This window comes from Epinephelus fuscoguttatus, linkage group LG10 (assembly GCF_011397635.1).
Source record: "Epinephelus fuscoguttatus linkage group LG10, E.fuscoguttatus.final_Chr_v1".
Classification (NCBI taxonomy): domain Eukaryota; kingdom Metazoa; phylum Chordata; class Actinopteri; order Perciformes; family Serranidae; genus Epinephelus; species Epinephelus fuscoguttatus.
The window spans coordinates 28,601,570-28,621,203 of record NC_064761.1 but is presented as its reverse complement, the minus strand read 5'-3'; the positions used below and the strand labels follow the sequence as shown (position 1 = coordinate 28,621,203).

Sequence of the window (19,634 nt, the reverse complement as noted above, 5' to 3'; positions counted from 1 at the left end):
TGCACGATAACGTCATACGTTCTTCCTGCATGGGCTCTTAAGTGTGGCACCGAGATAACCTCACTGCTTTGTCAAAGTGCTAACAGCTTTGTCCTTGGAAACGTACCTTTCAAACAGACATGAGGTCTGTTTCAGTACTGTGTGTACCTAAACATTAGATACATTCTGAAAGGCATATTTATGTCTGATGGAGTTTGCAGCATGGTATCAGCTTAAAGCTGCACTAATCAATGTTTCTATATGAACAATGGCTCCAATGTGTGTGATGTGACATGGGTCGCTTGCAGGGACAAACCTACAAAGAGTTTTACACAGCTCTGCAGTTCCCCTCAGCTTCACAGAGCTTTATAGCCAGTTTTAGCTAATTGTTTTGGTTTAACAGCCGCAACTTTACTGTTTGTTTTCCAGCCACAGCGGGCAGCTGGTTTCTGTGAAAAGTTCAGATAAACCCACGGTACACAAACTGCTCAGCATCAAACAGCAGATAAAGTCAGCAACAAGCCGAAAGTGGAAAGTGGAGCATTTAACATATTTGTCTCAGGAGTTAATAGAGACCAGAACGGAGCTGAAAACAGAAAAATATTTGACCTAAATTGGTCAAATCAGCAGAAGGAACAGACAGGCAACAGTTAGCCATTACTGGAGTCTGTCTCCACTCTATGTGCCACAGTCTCCACAGCCGTGTGTCTGTAAGGGTATGCTTTGGTCCACGTGACATAAGTGTCATCATCCACCCATGTCCCCTATGCAAAGGTCCCCATGTAGCATGGACTGCAAGCAAGCATGCCAACTGCACATGCTGTCTTGTTCTACACTCCAGTCAAGTCAATACCACTGCGGTCGAGCCAGTTACAGCTGCTGCATCATGGTGAAGTAAGTTTTATGTTGTATATTCAGTCCCTCCAGGATTTCTCAGGTTGTTTTTGTGATTGTTGCGGCCAGAAATGCCTGATTTCAGAGCAGCTTCTCTAAAAGTTGCTGTATTTTTGCAAGGAAATTGCAGGAGCAAATGAAAATTGCAAAAGTAGCTGCGATGCTGCCCCGGATTCAGAGCTTATTATTGTAAGCATTCAATGTTTCCAACAGAATTATAATCTATTTGAGATAATAGGGGGGTAGATCAGAGAAACTGCAGATGATCAGCTGTTGCTCCTGTTTGAAGCAGCGCTGAAGGACCGTCTCTGTGAGCTGCTCTCCTCCTGCTCTTTCTTCCTGGTTAGCACGAGCTAACACAGGAGCAGCAGCTAACATCCGACACTGAGCGGTTACACAATCCCAACAATCTCACAAAATCAAAATATGGGTCAAGCTGGAGTGAAATAAAAAAAATTGCAAGGTCACACAGAATTCACAGGGATAGGCTGAATTTGGATTAATTGTTGCGATCGCTGCATCCTAGAGGGACTGGATATTCAGCAGGCATTCACTCAGGACCCAGCAGCGTCTTCTTAGTTTCAGTTTCACCTGATGTTGGCAGTAAGAGGAGGGTAAGCTCACCTCCCAGCCCTCCTGTTTACTGCCAAGGGCTGACATGGGCCATCAGTCTATCACTAGAGCTGTGTGCACATCCACGTGACCACAGCTGTCCGCAGATGTTTAATGCGGAAAGAATGTCCGAGCCTTAACATTCATGAACCGATAATCCATTAGGCATTACCAAATCATTATAAACTTCTAGTGACCACATGATTTCTTAATGGTGAGCAACAGGAATTCATGATACGTTATATCCTACATTGATCAATGCAGTAAATCATCACAGCTTATGCAATACTTAACACATGTGTTTGTACCCCAAAATCAATTTATGCAGCTTTAAACAACCAAAGTGAGCAGAAAGTTGAGCTGCAGAGAAGCAGATGCTTTGCAAGTGTATTGGGATATAATGAGATCACTTATATTTATGATTTCAATACTCTTTTCCACTTCATCACACCAGGTGCCGGCTGAGATAAGTTCTATCTCCTCTCTGTCATCGGCCGGCAGAAAAGGTCTACTGTACATTTCCCTTCCTCTGCTTCCTCTCTCCCTGTCAGCTCCTCTCCTATGAATGAGTGTGATGAGGTGATAAACACTCTGAATAACTGGTGCAAGACAGGCTCTCGTTACAGCCATTCAACCACAGGGATCTTTATTTACACATCCTCTGTGAGCAATGTCAAAGAGGCAAATGTTAGGCCAGATAACGGAGGGCGAGATGATGCAGCACCAAAGCAGGAACACAAACACACAGAGTGTTTGGTGAAGGCAATAAAGGAAACCAAGGACTGAGTTGACATGTTGTCATGGCCTGGTTGAGGCAGCGCCGGGAGCAATATAGAGTTTGTGAGGGGACGACACACACATCTTATCTTACTACATAATGAGGAAAACTTTGTCTGTGTGTGTGTGTGTGTGTGTGTGTGTGTGTGTGTGTGTCTGTGTGTCTGTTCCACGTTTTTCTCCTCACTGACTTGGTCAATCCATGTGAAATTTGGCACAGTGGTAGAGGGTCATGGGAGGATGCGAATGAAGCAATATTACATCAATTGGCCAAAGGGGGGCGCTATAGCAACTGATTGAAATTGCAAACTTTGAATGTGCACGTCTCATGCCCCGTATGTCGTAGAGACATGAAACTTTGCACAGAGATGCCTCTCCTCATGAGGAACAAATTTGCCTCAAGAAACCATAACTTCCAGTTACACATATTTTCCGCCGTTTTTAATTTTTTGAAAAACACTTCAAATCGATCTCTTCCTAGGAAATTTGACCGATCTGCATGAAACTCGGTGAACATTAATCTAGGGACCAATATCTAAAGTTCCCTCTTGGCAAAAGTTGGAAAACTCACTGAAACTGAGCTTCTATAAGGCAATGAATATTGTGGAGGGCGTGGCTCATCACATAAAGGTGTATAACATCTCAAGGGTTTCACCGATCACCACGCAACCTTGTAGGCATATGACCACACATAATCTGAGAGGACCCCTCCATTATTGACCCCATCAAACAAAATGGGGGCGCTAGAGAGCTAATTTCTTATCTAGGCCTAACCGCCATATCGATTTTTACTAAACTTGGTAGATGTGTAGAACAGGACGCCTCAAGGTGACTGGAGAAATGTAACTCTAATTGGCAACTGGGTGGCGCTATAACAACAGAAAAATGCTTAAAAATGGCTAAAATGCGACTGATCGCTGTGGCTCCCCCTGTGGCCCAATTTTTGGGGTTTTTCTAATTTTTGGTATGACTAAGTCATGGTATAATCATGGAAACTGTCAGTCAGTCATTCTGTCTGTCCCATGTTTTTCTACTCACTGACGTGGTCAATCTATGTGGAACTGCACATAGGCATTGAGGATTGCCATAGGTAGAAGGTGAAAAAGCAACCAATGGGTATGGACTAGTACAATTTAAGTGTCATTTAATCCACCAGCTACAGTATCTGAGAATATGAAGCTCCAATCATAACCTGCTAACAGTCAGTTTATGAATTGCTTCAGTATCTCTAATTCAGCCCAGAGTTAAAACAAGACACAGATCTGATGGTTGTGTGTTGCCTCGGGCACTGGTGAGACATGAAATTTGATCTAGGAGGTCCACTTTGTGAAACACATTCATGAATCTGAAAGCTTCGCACATGCCAAAAGACTAATACTCAGGGTTTTACAGCTCTGAAAAATTATCACAGGTGCAATTATCTTCTCTTTTATCACAAAATAAACAGTCTACAGGGTTAGCAGTACAAAGTAATCCACCAGGAATGTGTACAAGTACATGGTTGGCCATCACATCATCTCATCCTGAGGGGGCTGTGAATGTCTGAGGAGAGGTCAGAGAATCATTAAAGTCAGCAGACTGCATCCTCTGGGAACCATGAATGTCTGAAGTAAATTTCCTGGACATACATCAAATACTTGTCGAGATATTTCAGTCTGGACCTCAAGCCGACATCGCCATCTCTACAAACTTCTCTTCATCCCTCGTCAACAAAACGTCACAGAACAGGTTGTGAGAGACATTAAACCATCCTGGTGTCCCACATGAAGATTTGTACATCTCTCAGTGACATGTATTTGTCAGCAGTGGCAGTTAAAACACAGATAAAGTCATGCCATATGCACATACACAAAGCGTATACTCGTGCTGATTGCAGTGAGTGAAGATTAATAGCTTAAAGTAAGGCACTTTTGTAATTCTCTTGACAATACACAACAATTTCTCATAATGACTTAGTGCATAGATACATCTTTTGTTTACAGTTGCTTCAAATTGCAGATAATATTCCCATGCGGAAGAAACGCATGGGGTCTGTTTCCCACACTCCTCTCCACTTAGTATGACTCAGACAGACATCTGAATGTCTCTCATCTCCGTGCAGCAGGTCACAGGCTTTGCCATAAAGATACAGTCATGACAAGAACTCATGTGTGCCTTCAATCATAAATGCTATGATAGTGAAATGTTATGAAAATGTGACTCATAGCTAACCATGTCACATGAAAATGGCCGAGCTCTTAATGCTTAACTCGCTTAGAAAAAGAGGGGAATGCTCAGGGAGACTTTCCTGTGTCCAAGTTTTGTCTCTGGTTAAAAGTATTTGAGTTTTATTCTGTTTAACTTTTCATAAAGTCTTCCCCCACTCACAGTCTTCCACCCTGCTTTCCCCTGCTCACTCTGTAGCTTTAAATGCGGCTATATCTTAGCCCTATTCCCTAGTGAGAAGAGTTTTGGGGAGTTTTTTACCTTAAAAGGCCATGTGGAGTGGAGCTCTGGTTTCCTGTGGGAGGGCTTTCCTCTCTCTGACTCTGGAGCTGGAGGCCGGGCCCATCCTCATCCTCTCTCACCCTGACGGCCTCAGTCACTCCCACTTACACACACACACACACACACACACACACACACACACACACACACACACACACACACACACACACACACACACACACACACACACACACACACACTTGCCTTCCTTTATACACTCCCAGCCAAGTGGTGAGATCCAGCTACAGCCAGATGTGTGTGTGTGTGTATGAGCGTGTGTTCATGTGTGCGATCCACGCTGACCTCCTTACTTAACAAGAGGTGAACATGCGGTCACACAGGAAAATAAGGTAATGGAAGAGATGTAAAGAAAGAAAGGAAAAGGGTGTCAGGAATTAAAGTGTGGGAAGGACACAGGAAGAGAATGAGAGGTATTACGAGCAGGGAAGAAGTGTGGAGCGGTGATAATGAACGCAACTTTACAGGACTGCAAATCATTTGAGGGTGAAGCTGTATAATTCAGCCAACTCCCCTAACAGGAGACCTGTCAGTAGCTTGTCAGTCAGTCAGATAGTAAGAAAGTAAGAGGGATGGTGTCCTTATAAGGTCAGTGCTGGAGCTGCACTGTAGGCCTGAGCTACAGCTGCCGGTGTGTCAGCATGAAGTCATAACTATCACGTTCTGTTCTCAGTCTGACTTTCTCTATCTGTTTCCTTTTGTTTTTGACTATAAACTCAGCCTCCTTTTTATAGGTGTTAGTGTTCTGTTATTGTGTCTCTGTTTCTGTTAGGCTGTCTTAATTTAAAGGGACAGTTCACCCCAAAATCAAAATACATATTTTCCTCCTACCTCTAGCGCTGTTCATCAGGCTATATTGTTTTGGTGTGAGTTGCTGAGCATTGGAGATATCAGCAATAGAGATGTTCTCTCTCAAATGTAACAGAACTAGATGGCACTCTTGTGGTGCTCAAAGCACCAGAAAATTCATTTGAAAAACCCAAAGATGTATAATGATAAGATAGTGGACGCATGCTTCCTTCTGCGTGATGATAAAGTTGAAAGAAAATAGTTAGAACATGAAACTGCTCACAACAAGGTCTGTGGATTATCTTGAGTTTCCAGATTATCTTTCTGGAAAGAGACATTGCGCCTAGGAGGGAACAAAACATTCAACTGACCCCTTTTGATGTGAAGGAGCAGCGGCTCTACTCCGAGCTCCCTCCAGATGTCCAAGCTCTTTACCCTGTCTCTAAGGCTGAGCCCAGCCCCCCACAGAGGAAATTCATTCTGGCTGCTTGTATCCGCGATCTCATTCTTTCGGTCACTACCCAGAGCTCATGACCACAGGTGAGGGTTGGGACGTAGATGGACCAGTAAATCGAAAGCTTCATCTTCCAGCTTAGCTGATCCATCTCTTGCTCCATTCTACACTCACTCATGAACAAGACCCCGAGATACTTGAACTCCTTCGCTTGAGTCAGTAACTTTCTCCCAACCTGGAGGGGGCAATCCACAGCTTTCCGGCAGAGAACCATGGCCTCAGATTTGAAGGTGCTGATTTGTCCTAACTGCTTCACACTCGGCTGCAAACCACCCCTAGTGCTGGAGGTTACAGTGTGATGAAGCCAACAGAACCACATCATCTGCAAAAGCAGGGGTGCAATTCTGAAATCCCCAAACCTGACCCCTTCCTTCCCCTGGCTGCACCTTGAGATCCTGTCCATGAATATCACAAACAGGATCGGTGACAAGGGACCGATCGATCAGCAACAAATTCCAAATACAAATTACAAACTTCATTGTTCACTATTCTCTAGAGGATGAAGTCTGCTGACTTTGGTGATTTTCTGACTTCTCCTTAGACAGTCACAGCCCTCTGAGGATGAGATGATGTCATCCAGCAAGGTATTGCAGCAGCCAATGTACTTGTACACATTCCTGGTGAATTACGTTTTACTGCAAACTCTGCTGTTTACTTTGTGACAAAAGAGAAAATAATTGCTGCTGTGATAACTTTTAGAGCTGTTAAACCCTGAGAATTATAAAACTCTGTGCAGAAGCTTTCAGATTCATGACTCTGTTTCTTAAAGTGGACCTCCTAGATCAAATTTAATGTCTCACAGGCGCCTGAATCAACTAATAGTCTCTGTGTCATCTGTTTTTCTGTCTGCCTCTGTCCTGTCTATTCTTCCACCACAGATATTTCATGTGTCATCCGTGAAAGAGCCATGGAATGTTCTCACTGGTGTTACGCAGAGGAAGGTGTTGCATAATCAGAAATTCACAGGTAGTGGGGCCAGTGTATTGTGTAAAAACATTTTCTATCATCTAGGTTATTAGGAAAATATTACAAGACTAGACTAGCCCTAAATTTCGCAAACATGGTTGTCCCATGCTAAAGTTTCAGGCTTATTAGAACAATACTTTGATGATGTTATTGTTGGGACTCATCAGCTTCACACCTCAGTGTGTTCCTCGGAAAAGGGGAAAGTACATGTAGACATGCGGCATGCAGTAAAATACGTCACCTTCCCTGATCTCACCACTTCATGTGTGAGCAATCGGATTCCTGTTTATGCTCCATGATTTAATTCTCACCATCCAAACCTGAACTGCAGGTTTCTGTCTCCAGGTGGCCCGACAACAACTCTTCGTCAGCATGCTGACTTATTGTGCTCTGATCATAGACTCACTGAGCTGTGGGAGTATTTTGTAGAGGTGGTGGAAATAATTGGGAGCAATCAAAAACCTGACAGACTTGTCCTTTTGACTGAGAATCATTACGTTCACATTGGGAACAACAAAACATTCACCGCGGACATTTGTTTCATTGCACAGATGCAAATTTTCTGACGGTATGATGTTGGGAAGAAGGTGACATTGTGAAAGAGTCAAATGCGCACCCTCTGACGTCCCTTTATGCAGCTGTGTATGCATGTTTGTAATCTCTCCATCATCAGTACTACCAGCAATGACGTGCTACACAGTGTGGTGTTCAGACATGCAATCTCACTTCTGACTGGTTGGCTTTGAGCCAAACATCTGTGAAATACCTAAAGAGGAGGTGAGTATGGAGGTCTGTGTATGCGTGTGAGTGAGTGTGTGTGTGTGTAAGTGAGTAAGTAGGTGAGCAGGCAGTTCGGGTCATGACGTTATTCATTGCAGGAAACAGAGAAGTTCATCGTAACACAGGAAACCTGCATCTGCTTGTACAGACTAATTGTTACAGAGATGCATCTCACTGTCTAAGTGTGTGTGTGTCACCAGAGTCCAGGTGGCGTCCTGTCTATGTGAGTCATGATGCATGTTTTCACCCCAAGGCCATACAGTAGGAGTTAACACATGCACGCTTTCAAATCTCATGATCTACTAAGGGACCGGAGCTTCTGTTGTGCTGGACTCCAGTCCAGAGGGTCTTCCCGCTCTGCTCTCCTCCATCATAAATCCAGAACAAACACTTCAACTGGCTGCTCAACTTGCATTTGCAAAATATCTTCATGTTTAGTCTGGGCCCCTCCGCTGCATTTCTGTGGCTGAGCAGCAAGGGACAACATAGCTGGAACGTCAGGAGAGGATATTGAAAACATTAAATCACACTCTTGAATTACTGACTGAGAGGCTGCGTGGAACATGGCAACATTCATACAGTGTGTGCAGGAGATTTACAGCCGCAGCGTCACAGATCAGAGTAGCAGAGTGCTGTTGGTGCTGCTCACATTTAGGACAGAGGAGACGCTTTCAGTGGCAGATTCAACACATTTAATAGATTCCTAGTGGAAAATACTAGGAAACATTTAATATTGCTGAAATCATTATTTTACATCCATGTGGTAAAATATAGTCACTCTGATCCCGTAACGTGTTCATGTTGCAATGCCATTGTCCCTAAGAGGAAGAAAAGCTTGCATGGCTCCAGGAATGGTAATGTTGGTCTGCAGGCTGTCCTCATTTACTGTTTGAACCTATACCAACAAAAAGTAATGTGCTATGACTGGTATATAACCCACATAATAGTGAGCCAGGAGGCTGTGATCACATGACCTATTCACTGCAGACTGTCCTCTGTCATATGAAGGGAGCAAAGAAGGACAAAAGGTGATATAGAAAAAAGAGTGACAAAGTCTGCAAAGGGAGGCAGTCAGGGTGATGGATGGGTCAAAAAAACAGACCAGGATTTGTGTCTCGCGTGAAACCAAAAGTCAGTGCTGAATTGTTTTAAGTCACACATATATGTAAAGTCCCTTCCTCATGTCGTCACGTCATCACATCGTCACATTGTCAATCTGTTTCTGAGGCCTACTGGTAGGGTGCTAACTCTTAAGATATGACATGAATTGTGTGCATAACTTTCAGACACTGACGCTCAGAGGCATCCTTTAGTGGTCGTAGTGTGCAACATGGTGTGCTAGTATGTGTAATAACGTGTGTCACTTGACATTATATTATGTTAGTTACAAATGTAGTCTTTTTAAGAGAAACCATGATGTTTTTTTCTAAACCTAACCATGTTCTTACATTGCCTAAACCCGAGGATGAAAACCTAAAAACAAAGTTTTATCTACATTTTAAGTTTATTTTGAAAAAGACTGTATGCATTAAAGGTAGGATCTGGAGGATTTTCCAGTTGCTGTTTGTAAACACACATTCAAATTCGGCCCCTCCTCTCAGGCTCAACTCTCCTGGGAGTACGGAGCCCGGAGGTACGGAAGAAGGCTTCACAGAAGAGGTTCAGGCAAGGCTCGCGCTGATGCACGCTTGGGCACGGCACCTGCGCTCTCTCATTGGCTGGGGAAATCTCCGCCCAGAAGCGGTCAGAGCTCACAAAAACATCAAAATACAGTTAAAGGGCAGGAGCTCTGCAAACAGAGTCACCACCACACATGAGTAGAAGCCCATAGGTGATGATTAAGCAGGATTTCATTTGTATATGTCTATATTTTGTTTTGTTTGAAAATCCTCCAGATCCTACCTTTAAACAAGCAGAAAAAGTACATTTCCTGTTAAAATGGAAGTTTATTTTAAAAAGCGACAATGAATGTAACAAATGTAATTGACTTACCTTACCTGAACGTCCAAAACTGTCGCAGGAGGGGTACCTAGTGCATTATAGTTTAACAAGACAGGCCACTGACCAAGTGTCAGTATTTGAAAAGCTGGGGGTGAGTATATGTATTGAATATATAGTAGGATACACGCACTTCCTCCTTGGTAACCTACCCATCTACCTAGTAGTACACCACTGCATACAACCTGTTGTATAAGAGAACGTTTCAGTCTGCCAATCGTTGCACCACTTTGATGCAGACTGAAATCTCTCAAGAACAATTGGATGTATTGCCATGACTTTTGTACAGACATTCATGGAGAAATCCCAATGACTCCGGTGATCGCTTGACTTTGTCTGGCACCACCGTGATGTTGACCTCCTTGGTTTTGAGTGAATTTTCATGATAAATATTGAACGGATTGCCATGAATTTTGCAACAAATCTGACATAAAGCTGATTCATCCAAACCAAATCATCCAAAAATAAATGTAATTTATCATTGGTCCTGCAGCCTATCCCAGTGTCACGAAAAAAATCAACAATCCATGCTTCATTTTATCCAAGCTTTACAGTATATTGCATGATTCTGAACCACACAACAGTTAGATAAATAGATATCTGTATACACATCAGATATAAAGATTTATTTGACAATCATAAAATACAAATGAACCTGCTTCTCCTGAAGACAGCACAGTCACATACATCTACAATTGTTGAGGATTAAATTACACAAGAAAGCCACAGACTTGTTTCCATTGTGATCCTGTTGGGGGGCAAGATGCCAGATTCCAGAAGATCTGGTAAGACTGAAAGGCACAAATACAATACCCATATAATCACATACAGAAATAAAGAAACATAAAAGGACAACACTGTATCAGATTTGCATGGTCCCTATTATGGGAGACTATTGCAAACCATTTCTTCAAAGCTAGCTTAAATTTCTCTCTGCTTCAATTAGAGATACTGGAAGATTATTACATTCAATTGCAGCCATATATAAAGAAGTGTTTTTCCCCACTGAACTTTTAAATCTAAAAAGAATAAAATCTACTGGGCTACATCTAGTTGAATACGTAAAACTAGTCTGGATCATTCCCTCCAAATTTGTACACTACTTGTGACGCCACCTTGAAACTGTAGCTCCTGTTTGCATTGTGAAACATGATGAAGCCACAACAGCTTCCAACAGTCAAGCAACAACAATACAAAGCCCCTTCTTATCAGTTCACACTGTTATTTAAGCTGCAGTCACCTTGAAATGCTGCCAGACACCAAGCAACAGTTGATTATGATGTTCTGTACAGATCACCTGACCAGAAACATGAAGCTAGATGGGTGATTGTGTGATCCTTTTCTCTTCACCCATTAGTCTGTTCCTGGCTGTATCTCCCCTTCCAAAGAAGGAGGGACACTTTGGTTGTGGATTAGCTTTTTCAACTCCACATCAACACCACAGACAGCTGCAACTCCCATCAACAGCTGAGAACAACACAGAGTTTCAGCAGGGCTTCTCTTCACGCTGTGCAACACATTTACTCCTAATAAAACCTTGCTGAGAACTTTCTTCAGGATATTGGCCATTTATTTTATCCTGGCTTTTGTGTCTAAATGCTTTGAAGGCAAAGAGAGCAGATGCTTTGAATCAAAACCTAATGTTTCATGTAGGATCGAACGGGGAGGTGGAGTGGTCAGAAGGTCCGCATTCCAACGGTCATAACTGATCTTTGTAAATTATGCCGTGTTATGTAACAGACTCTTTACATCTGTAGCAGTAAAGCCTGTAGTTCTTCAAAACGTCTGTCTCAGAATGCCAAAAATATGGATTTATAGTAGGTGTTAATAATATGATACACTGCCATTTTGACAATAGCTTCTTAATGACTGCTTTGTAGTTCTAATGGTTATATAACAGGTAGAAGCTGCAGCTGAGTTTGGCCTGCATACATGTGAATGCAAAGAAAAAGGAACTACAGGGTGAAAAAAGGTTGTCAGGTGAAATGGGAGCTGATGTTGGTAAGCGTCTTAGACACACTGGCTGTTGTGCATACATCAGCAGTATTTGGTGGCTATAAAGCTGCGGTGTTATGTCACATTTCTCTTACAGAGTTTTGGTTAACCAGCTATCTGAGCAATGCCCTTTATTTTTAACTTGGTTAGTCTGGTGAAGTGCGGCTGCCAAGATACTAAAAGCCAATACACAGTGGCTGAAGGATGATACAAGCGGGAGCCAGAAGCACATCCCTAATTAGGAGACTACAACATACGTGTAAACTATATAAATGTATCACTATTCAAAAGGGTTGCACCACAAAATCTACACTTCACACTGAGATTACTTGCTATGAGCTAAATTTCAAGTTTTAATGGTGCAGTCAGATTTAGGAAACCCATAGTTAGTTTGAAACCAGCTAGACGTTCACACAAAGTTACTGATGGTGCTGGTGCGACCCGTCCTGGTAATAAGTGTGTGTCCTTGTATGCATGCATTCATATCTATACATCTCCTCCTTTGAGGGCCATCCATCTTTCCACGTAACCCCCTCTCTATGAGCAACACTGGTCTCCATTGTTCACATGAACTCGGATTCTCTGCCTGCTTTCATCCCTCACTCACCAAACTCAAATATCAGGTGCACAGAGCTCTGGGCTCAAATTTCAGATGGTTTCTCATAACTTCTGACACATTTTCTTTTTTTCTGCTGCCCCTGATGATCACATCTGAAATAACCACACAGGATCTGTCTGAATGACATCACATAGTCAATAAAACCAAAATAGCTCAGTGGTGACATGATAGAGGCACACATTTGCAGGATGTGAAGGTTGTACTATGGGTGGCTTATGGGACATTGGGCCACAGGACACAGATACACAAAAGAGACTTTGAGGTGGTTTTGCCTCTTTTTTAAGATGCTGTTTTGTGTCTCTTTGTGGTTCCTCTGCATCTTTGTGGCATTTTTGAGTCTCTTCCTGCTTAGTAGGTGTTAATTTGAGCGGTGGTTCCTGACACATTGGGCCCTGGAGCCTGTGCCTGCCAGACCCATTCAGTAATCCATCCATGGGTTGTACCATCATACCACCTTGCTGAGTAATACAACTAAGTGAAACAAACTAATCCCTGAAAATTATTACCAGGTTCATTTAATCCCTAATCATCTCTCTTTGCTTCTGTTGTTCATACCAGCTGGTTTTGTGTTTTTCTTTCAGACCACATTATCATGGCATCTGTTTGTCTAGTTAAGTCTCCATAAGTCCCCGCGGCTTCTGATAGGCCACCACCTTCGGCTTTAATGTCCAAATATTATGACATTGTGATTACAGCATGGGAACTCTGTCTCTGTCCTTCTTTATCTCTCAAACTCTCCCTCCCTCTGTTTTGCATTTTACTGTCTCCCTCTCTCCTCCTCTTATATACACACACTCTTGAAGGCCCCGAGTGTGAGATGTTGTGTGTGCCAGCGGGACTCTTTATCCACTGACAGGAGGTTAAATGTGGAAACAGGACCTGCGCTCCTCTCCCTCCTGTCTCTCTCTCTGAAAACACAGCAATCCAAATAAGGAGATCAGCCACATTTGAAGAGTGAGTGAGTGGAGTGGAGAAGCCAGACCAATCCTTAGAAAGACTCTGGACGGGTGGTTTGATAGGGTGGAGTACGTGTCTGAGAGAGTGATAGTCGGGGAGTTGGGATGGAAGTGAAGCAGAGTGGTGAGTGAAGGAGCAATTGGATGGAGAGGATGGAGAGAAAGGATGAAAGGAGGGAAGGGAGGGTGGATGAGAACATGGGAGGAGAAGGAGGAGGAGGAGGAGGAGGAGGAGGGGGAGGAGGGGGTGATCAGAGACTGGAGGCAGGTTCTGTTGCAGTTTAAATAACTACCCATATAGGGATCAACTCTGCATCTCTGTTCACAGCTCCCTCTGTCTCCTTCCTGCTTTCTCCCTCTTTCTGTCTCTCTATCTCTTTCTCTGTTTCTCTGCAGCTTTGTTGGACACCAGCTTTCTTTGGTACCGTGCATAAGACCGAATCTCCAACATCTCAACACAGGAGGAGACTTGTGCTTTTTGAAGCTGCATTTTCACATCTCAAAGAGGGAGACCAACCAACCAAGCAGGCACCATGGAGGCCATCAAGAAGAAGATGCAGATGCTGAAACTGGACAAGGAGAACGCCATCGACCGGGCAGAGCAGGCGGAGACGGACAAGAAGGCAGCAGAGGACAAATGCAAGCAGGTGGGAATGAGGGAGGAGGACAGGGAGGGATGGATGGGCTAGCAGGGATGACAGAGACAGTGTCAGGAGTATAAAAGTATTTTTGGTCAGTTAAAAAGCAGTAAATAAAAAAGCAGCAATAAAATTAAGGATTTAAATAACTGCAAAACAATCCAATTAAAAGAGCAAAGAATTTAGTACCCGGAGGAAGTGCTCATTATTTGGCAAATGAGCTGCAAAGTGTATTTGCTGGGAAAAAAAAAGCTCCAGCCCCAGCACAGGGCATACTTGAGGTTTTCCTTTAAGGCTTTTCTCTTTATCCAGTACTTAAGTTAATCACCATACCAGACATACCTTGAAGGAAACTGTCTGTAAACACTTCCCATTTATCTATATCACATTCCTCACAGCTAATTTACTGTTCTACTTTACCATAACACAGCTAAAAATATATATAAATACCGTTTACAGGCTGGATTGTAAATTCAATAAATGTTCGTGACAGTATGTGAAACACAAACACCTCCTTAAAAGGTCAGGCGAAGCTGTCAGGATAAGCCCTCGAAACTTTATAGTCTACATTTTGTGTAAGATGATTATGTACTTCAGTTTCAGCTAAAATTCATCACCTAATAAAAAGACCATCCAAAAATATAAATGCCAACTTTAACGCCATGGTTGATTTCTGAATCACCGCGTCACCTGAACAACACACACATGTCAGTGTTAATGCTGTTTACAGTCAGGCTCAAAGAAGGCTTATCAAACCCCCCGCATGGAGGTTTTGGCCACTTCAGGTGATGAGACACCCAGGATCAGGATTTGGTGTCAGGGGAGGACAAAGTGGTTCCATCTCTCCCTCCAGCACCAGTCTGAAGAGAGCTAATGGAGCGTCTGTCTGTCATACAGCCAATTTGACAGGTGTATCCAACACAGGAGACATCACACACACATTAGAAGCATGCAAATGGACACACAAATAAGGGACTGAGCACACACACACACACATTAGGCCCATGGTCCCAGGCGCCTGTGTGCTCTCACTGATAACAGCTGTATTTTTAGACACCAGGAGAGAATGACAGTGTGGAATTCAGTAGGATTATCAGAGGGACTTCATGGGCTCAGGGGGGAATACTGATTAGGGGGAACACTTAACCCTGTGAGTGTGTACGTGTGTGTGTGAGAGAGAAGATTCAGCTCTGCATACCAGTGATCACGTCATGAGGGACTGATAGTAAACCATTAGCATTTAAAAGTTCCCAAACATCATAAACACAATTAGACTCCCAAATCAGCCGCCGCTGCTGCTTTATCACTACTCTGAATTCAAACACCTTGACTTTAACATCGACTCATCAGACTGAGTGATTACTGGAGGGCAGAACAAACATGCTAAAATCAATGGATGTGTTTTATCACTGTGGTCATATCAACAGAGGTTTTTAAGCTGCTGAAAGTTTCAGGGGTAAAACTGATGCAAAGTTCAGTGTATTTATTTAACCTCTGTTAGAGTGAGATGTGTTTGTTCAAGAGGGAATAGAACAGAATAGAACAGAATAGAATAGGATAGAATAGGATAGAGTGTTCTGTTCAACATCAACAGTATAATATAATATAATATAATATAATATAATATAATATAATATAATATAATATAATATAATATAATGGAACAAAATAAAATAGAATGGTACATCATGGAACGAAACAGACCACAATAGAAAAAGAACTTAACGAATTGGAATAAAATAGAACAGAATAGAAGACAATATAGTAGAATAGAACAAAACAGAGCAGAATAGAATAGAATAGAATCATATAGAATGTAACAGAGTTGAACATAACAGAATGAAGAAGAATAGAGTAGAATACATTTTTACTTCAGAACAGAACAGCAAAGAACAGAATGGAAGGGGATGGAAAAGAATTGAGTAGAGCAGAACCGAACTGAACAGAGCAGGACACAACGGAACAAAACAGAGCAGAATAGAATGGGATAGAACAGACAGATAGAATAGACCGAACAAAACTAAGTAGGATAGAATGAAACAGAGCATAACAGAATTGACGAGAGCAGAAGAGAACCAAACTGAACAGAAAACAACAGAACAGAACAGAGCGGAATATAATAGAATAGAATGTTCTGTTCAACAGAGCGCAATATAATATAATGGAATGGGGTGGAACACGATAGAACTGAATAGAATAGAACAGGACAGCATAGGACAAAACAGAACAGAATAGAGTAAGACAGAACAGAACAGAACAGAACTGAAGTGACTGGAGCAGAATAGAGCCACACCGAACACAATAGAACACAACAAAACAAAACAAAACAGAGCAGAACAGAATAGGACAGAATGTTCTGTTCAACAGCGTGTCATGGAATGGAACAGAATAGAACAAGACAGGGTGAAATGAAACAGAACAGAATGGAGTAGAACAGAATTAAGTAGAATAGAATGGGACAGAGCAAAACAAATTGACTAGAGCAGAATAGAACCAAACTGAACAGAATGCAACAGAACAAAGCAAAGCAGAATAGAATAGGATCGAATGTTCTGTTCTACAGAGCGGAATGGAATATAGTAATAATGGAATGGAATGGAACAAAATAGAACTGAATAGAATAGAACGAAACAGAACAGAAAAGAATAAGACAGAACAGAATACAACAGAACTGAACAGAGCAAAATAGAATAGGATAGAGTGCACTATTCAACAGAGCAGAATGGAATATAATTATAATGGAATGGAATGGAACAGGATAGAACTGCATAGAATAGAACAGAACAGCGTGGAACTAAACAGAACAGAATAAGATAGAGTAGAATTAAATGAAATGGAAGAGAGGGGAACAGAATAGTACAGAATGAAATGGAACAGAAAGGAACAGAACAGAACATGTCACAACACAAAAAAATAGAATAGAATAGAATAGAATAGAATAGAATAGAATAGAATAGAATAGAATAGAATAGAAAAGAAAATATAGTGCAGAATGTAACAGAATGGATCAGAATAGAATGTGATGGAATAGAGTGGCAAAGAAAAGAATGAAATGGAACAGAACAGATTTAAGTAGAATAGAGCCAAACAGAACAGAATGGAGTGGAGCTGAATCGAACCATGCTGAATGGAACAGAATACAACAGAACAAAACAGACCAGAATAGAATAAGATAGAGCAGAATGAAAAGGAATGGGTATGACCAGAATAAAACAGAACAAAATGGAACAGAAGAGAATACAATACAATACAATAGAAAAAAGCAGAGAAGAATAGAATAGAATGGAACTGTATAGAATGAAACCAAATAGACTGTAAAAGAGTTGAACAAAACAGAATAAAGAAGAATAGAGTAGAACACATTATTACTTCCTTGGGTCAATGGTGGAGGAATGGTGGAGTCAACAGGAATTGTTTCATGCCAAACAGGGGGAAGTGGGGAAAATGGTTGGCTAAATAAAACCCATATTTGGTTAAAAACACAGGAACCAGACACGGTGTGGTGAACTGGACTAACAGTCTGCCCTGTTGTAGCTGGAGGAGGAGCTGCTGGACCTACAGAAGAAGCTGAAGCAGACGGAGGACGAACTGGACAAATTCTCTGAGGGCCTGAAAGAAGCTCAAGAGAAACTGGAGCTGTCTGAGAAGACGGCTGCAGACGTGAGTGAAGAGTCACACACACACATACACACACACACACACACACACACACAGAAGGAGCAGGGTTCTGGGATGGCTAAGTTTCACTTCACTTGACTGAAAATGTGAAATGAAACCTCCATTCCTCCACAGTTATAATCATGCAGCACTGTTTCATATCAAATCCTGAGCAGGAGTATGAATATTGACAAGAGGCTTCTGCCCTTGTCGTTAATTACTAGCTTTTTCCGACTTTGACACACAGTCACGTTACCATGGCACTACTGAAAACCACAGCTCATTATTCCACAGCTGGATGGTTCTAAGCCAGCACCAGCTGTGGCTTTACTTTGATCCACAATGAATGGTTTGGAGCACTTCAGAGACGGTTACATTCCTGTGCAGCCACTCCTGAAAGATGAGCGTACAGATAAACTGTAGCCCCCTCACCCAAACACACACACAACTTCACTGAGGTCCTCCAAACCAGTAAACCAGAGCAGAGAGGATTAACAGTCAAACCACACTGTTGTTCATCATCATCCCTATTTGGGCTGATGAAGCTTGTATGTTAATGTAAATGTACAGTGTGACAGCTCAGACAGTTTGTGTACATGTACTTTGCTGTAATAACAACAGTATGACAGAAATATAGAAATATTGTTTTGCTTTCACTGTTAAATGTCATGTGATTATCAGCACAGCCACACTTTCCATCTTTTATATTGTAGGTGTTGATGTCTAGAGTGGGACGCTTACTCAAATACGACGATAGGTACAGCAGGTATTGTCAAATTGCCATATTACATTTATCTGAGTCATCCTAAAATATGCCTGGAAACGGCCATCATTGAGAAGAAGCTCCTGGACCAACTGGTGGTAGTCCCTGTGATCCACCCTCTTTTTTAGGGTCTCATGTACCCACACAGATCTCTGGCCTGATTCTGGCTGCTGACACTGCGATCAGAAACGACCTAGCCCAGCATCAGCCCAAACTCGGCATGCCAGATTAAATTGGCCCAGCGGCATTCGGTCACTTGACGTGGTTGAGACTTGGTATGAATGACGCCCCAGAATCAGGCCAAATCAGCTGGCCTGATTACAGCTGCCTACACTGCCATCACTGGGTTGTGAACAGACTTTAATGTGTAAAATCAGTGTTCAAGTTCTCCTTTAAGTAAATGTTTTAATGCTGAACTTTTACTTGTAGTAGAAGTCTTTTGACACTGTACTATTGCTACTTTCACTTATGTAAAAAATCTGATCTTCTACCGCTGAGGAATCCTATATAAATCTTAAACAGCGTGATCCTACAACAGGATGACTGTATCCTCCACATCACAGCTGAATGAACTCTCAGATTAGGGAGAATATTTTTGTATACACAAATAATTAATTTCAGTAAATGTAGGGGAACATTGGAAATGTCAGTTGTCCCGTGGCTAATCAGCGGCAATCTGGGAAGACAGTTCATATTTTAGATTGTTGGCGAAACCACAAACCACAGAGCTGTATATCTCTCAGTGGTGGTTCCTCTGGCATTTTAGTGCATGTGTACACAGGCCTGTGTGATTACTCATGTGTGTGTGCCTATGTGTGTATGTGTGTGTGTGTGTGTGTGTGTGTGTGTGTGTGTGTGTGTGTGTGTGTAAGAGAGAGAGAGGGAGAGAGTGGGATGGGAGCTGAAATATAAACAAATTCCGTTTTTAGGATCACTGACTATGTTTACTGGCACAAAATATTCTGGTTTCTGCTCTTATTCTGAAACAGACAATGCTCCTGCAGAGCTGTTTACATGGCTAATCAAAATGAATATTCTACTAAATATGCTCAAGCAACCAGTGCTGAAATGCGGCTGTGCATACTCTAATTAATGTACGGCCAATCAGCTCCCACAAATGGGCTTTTCTGTCTTTGTTGTGATAGTCTGTGACTGACATATCATATAGCTCAGGATGGACCGTAGCTAGCTA

At 42.2% G+C, this 19,634-nt stretch overlaps 1 protein-coding gene across 3 annotated transcripts in view; it reads left to right on the top strand.

Moving 5' to 3' along the window:
• Positions 1-13,401: 13,401 nt before the first annotated feature.
• Positions 13,402-19,634, top strand: part of tpm4a (tropomyosin 4a) — a 33,449-nt gene continuing 27,216 nt past the window's right edge. The window contains exons 1-3 of one of the 3 annotated variants that reach the window (XM_049587392.1): positions 13,402-13,508; positions 13,781-14,031; positions 17,557-17,682. In XM_049587392.1, the coding sequence (XP_049443349.1) occupies positions 13,918-14,031; positions 17,557-17,682 (240 nt within the window). In that variant the 5' untranslated portion in view covers positions 13,402-13,508; positions 13,781-13,917. Of the gene's footprint in view, positions 13,509-13,678; positions 14,032-17,556; positions 17,683-19,634 lie in introns of those variants that run through there. The other 2 variants (XM_049587391.1, XM_049587390.1) reach the window with 2 other exon arrangements.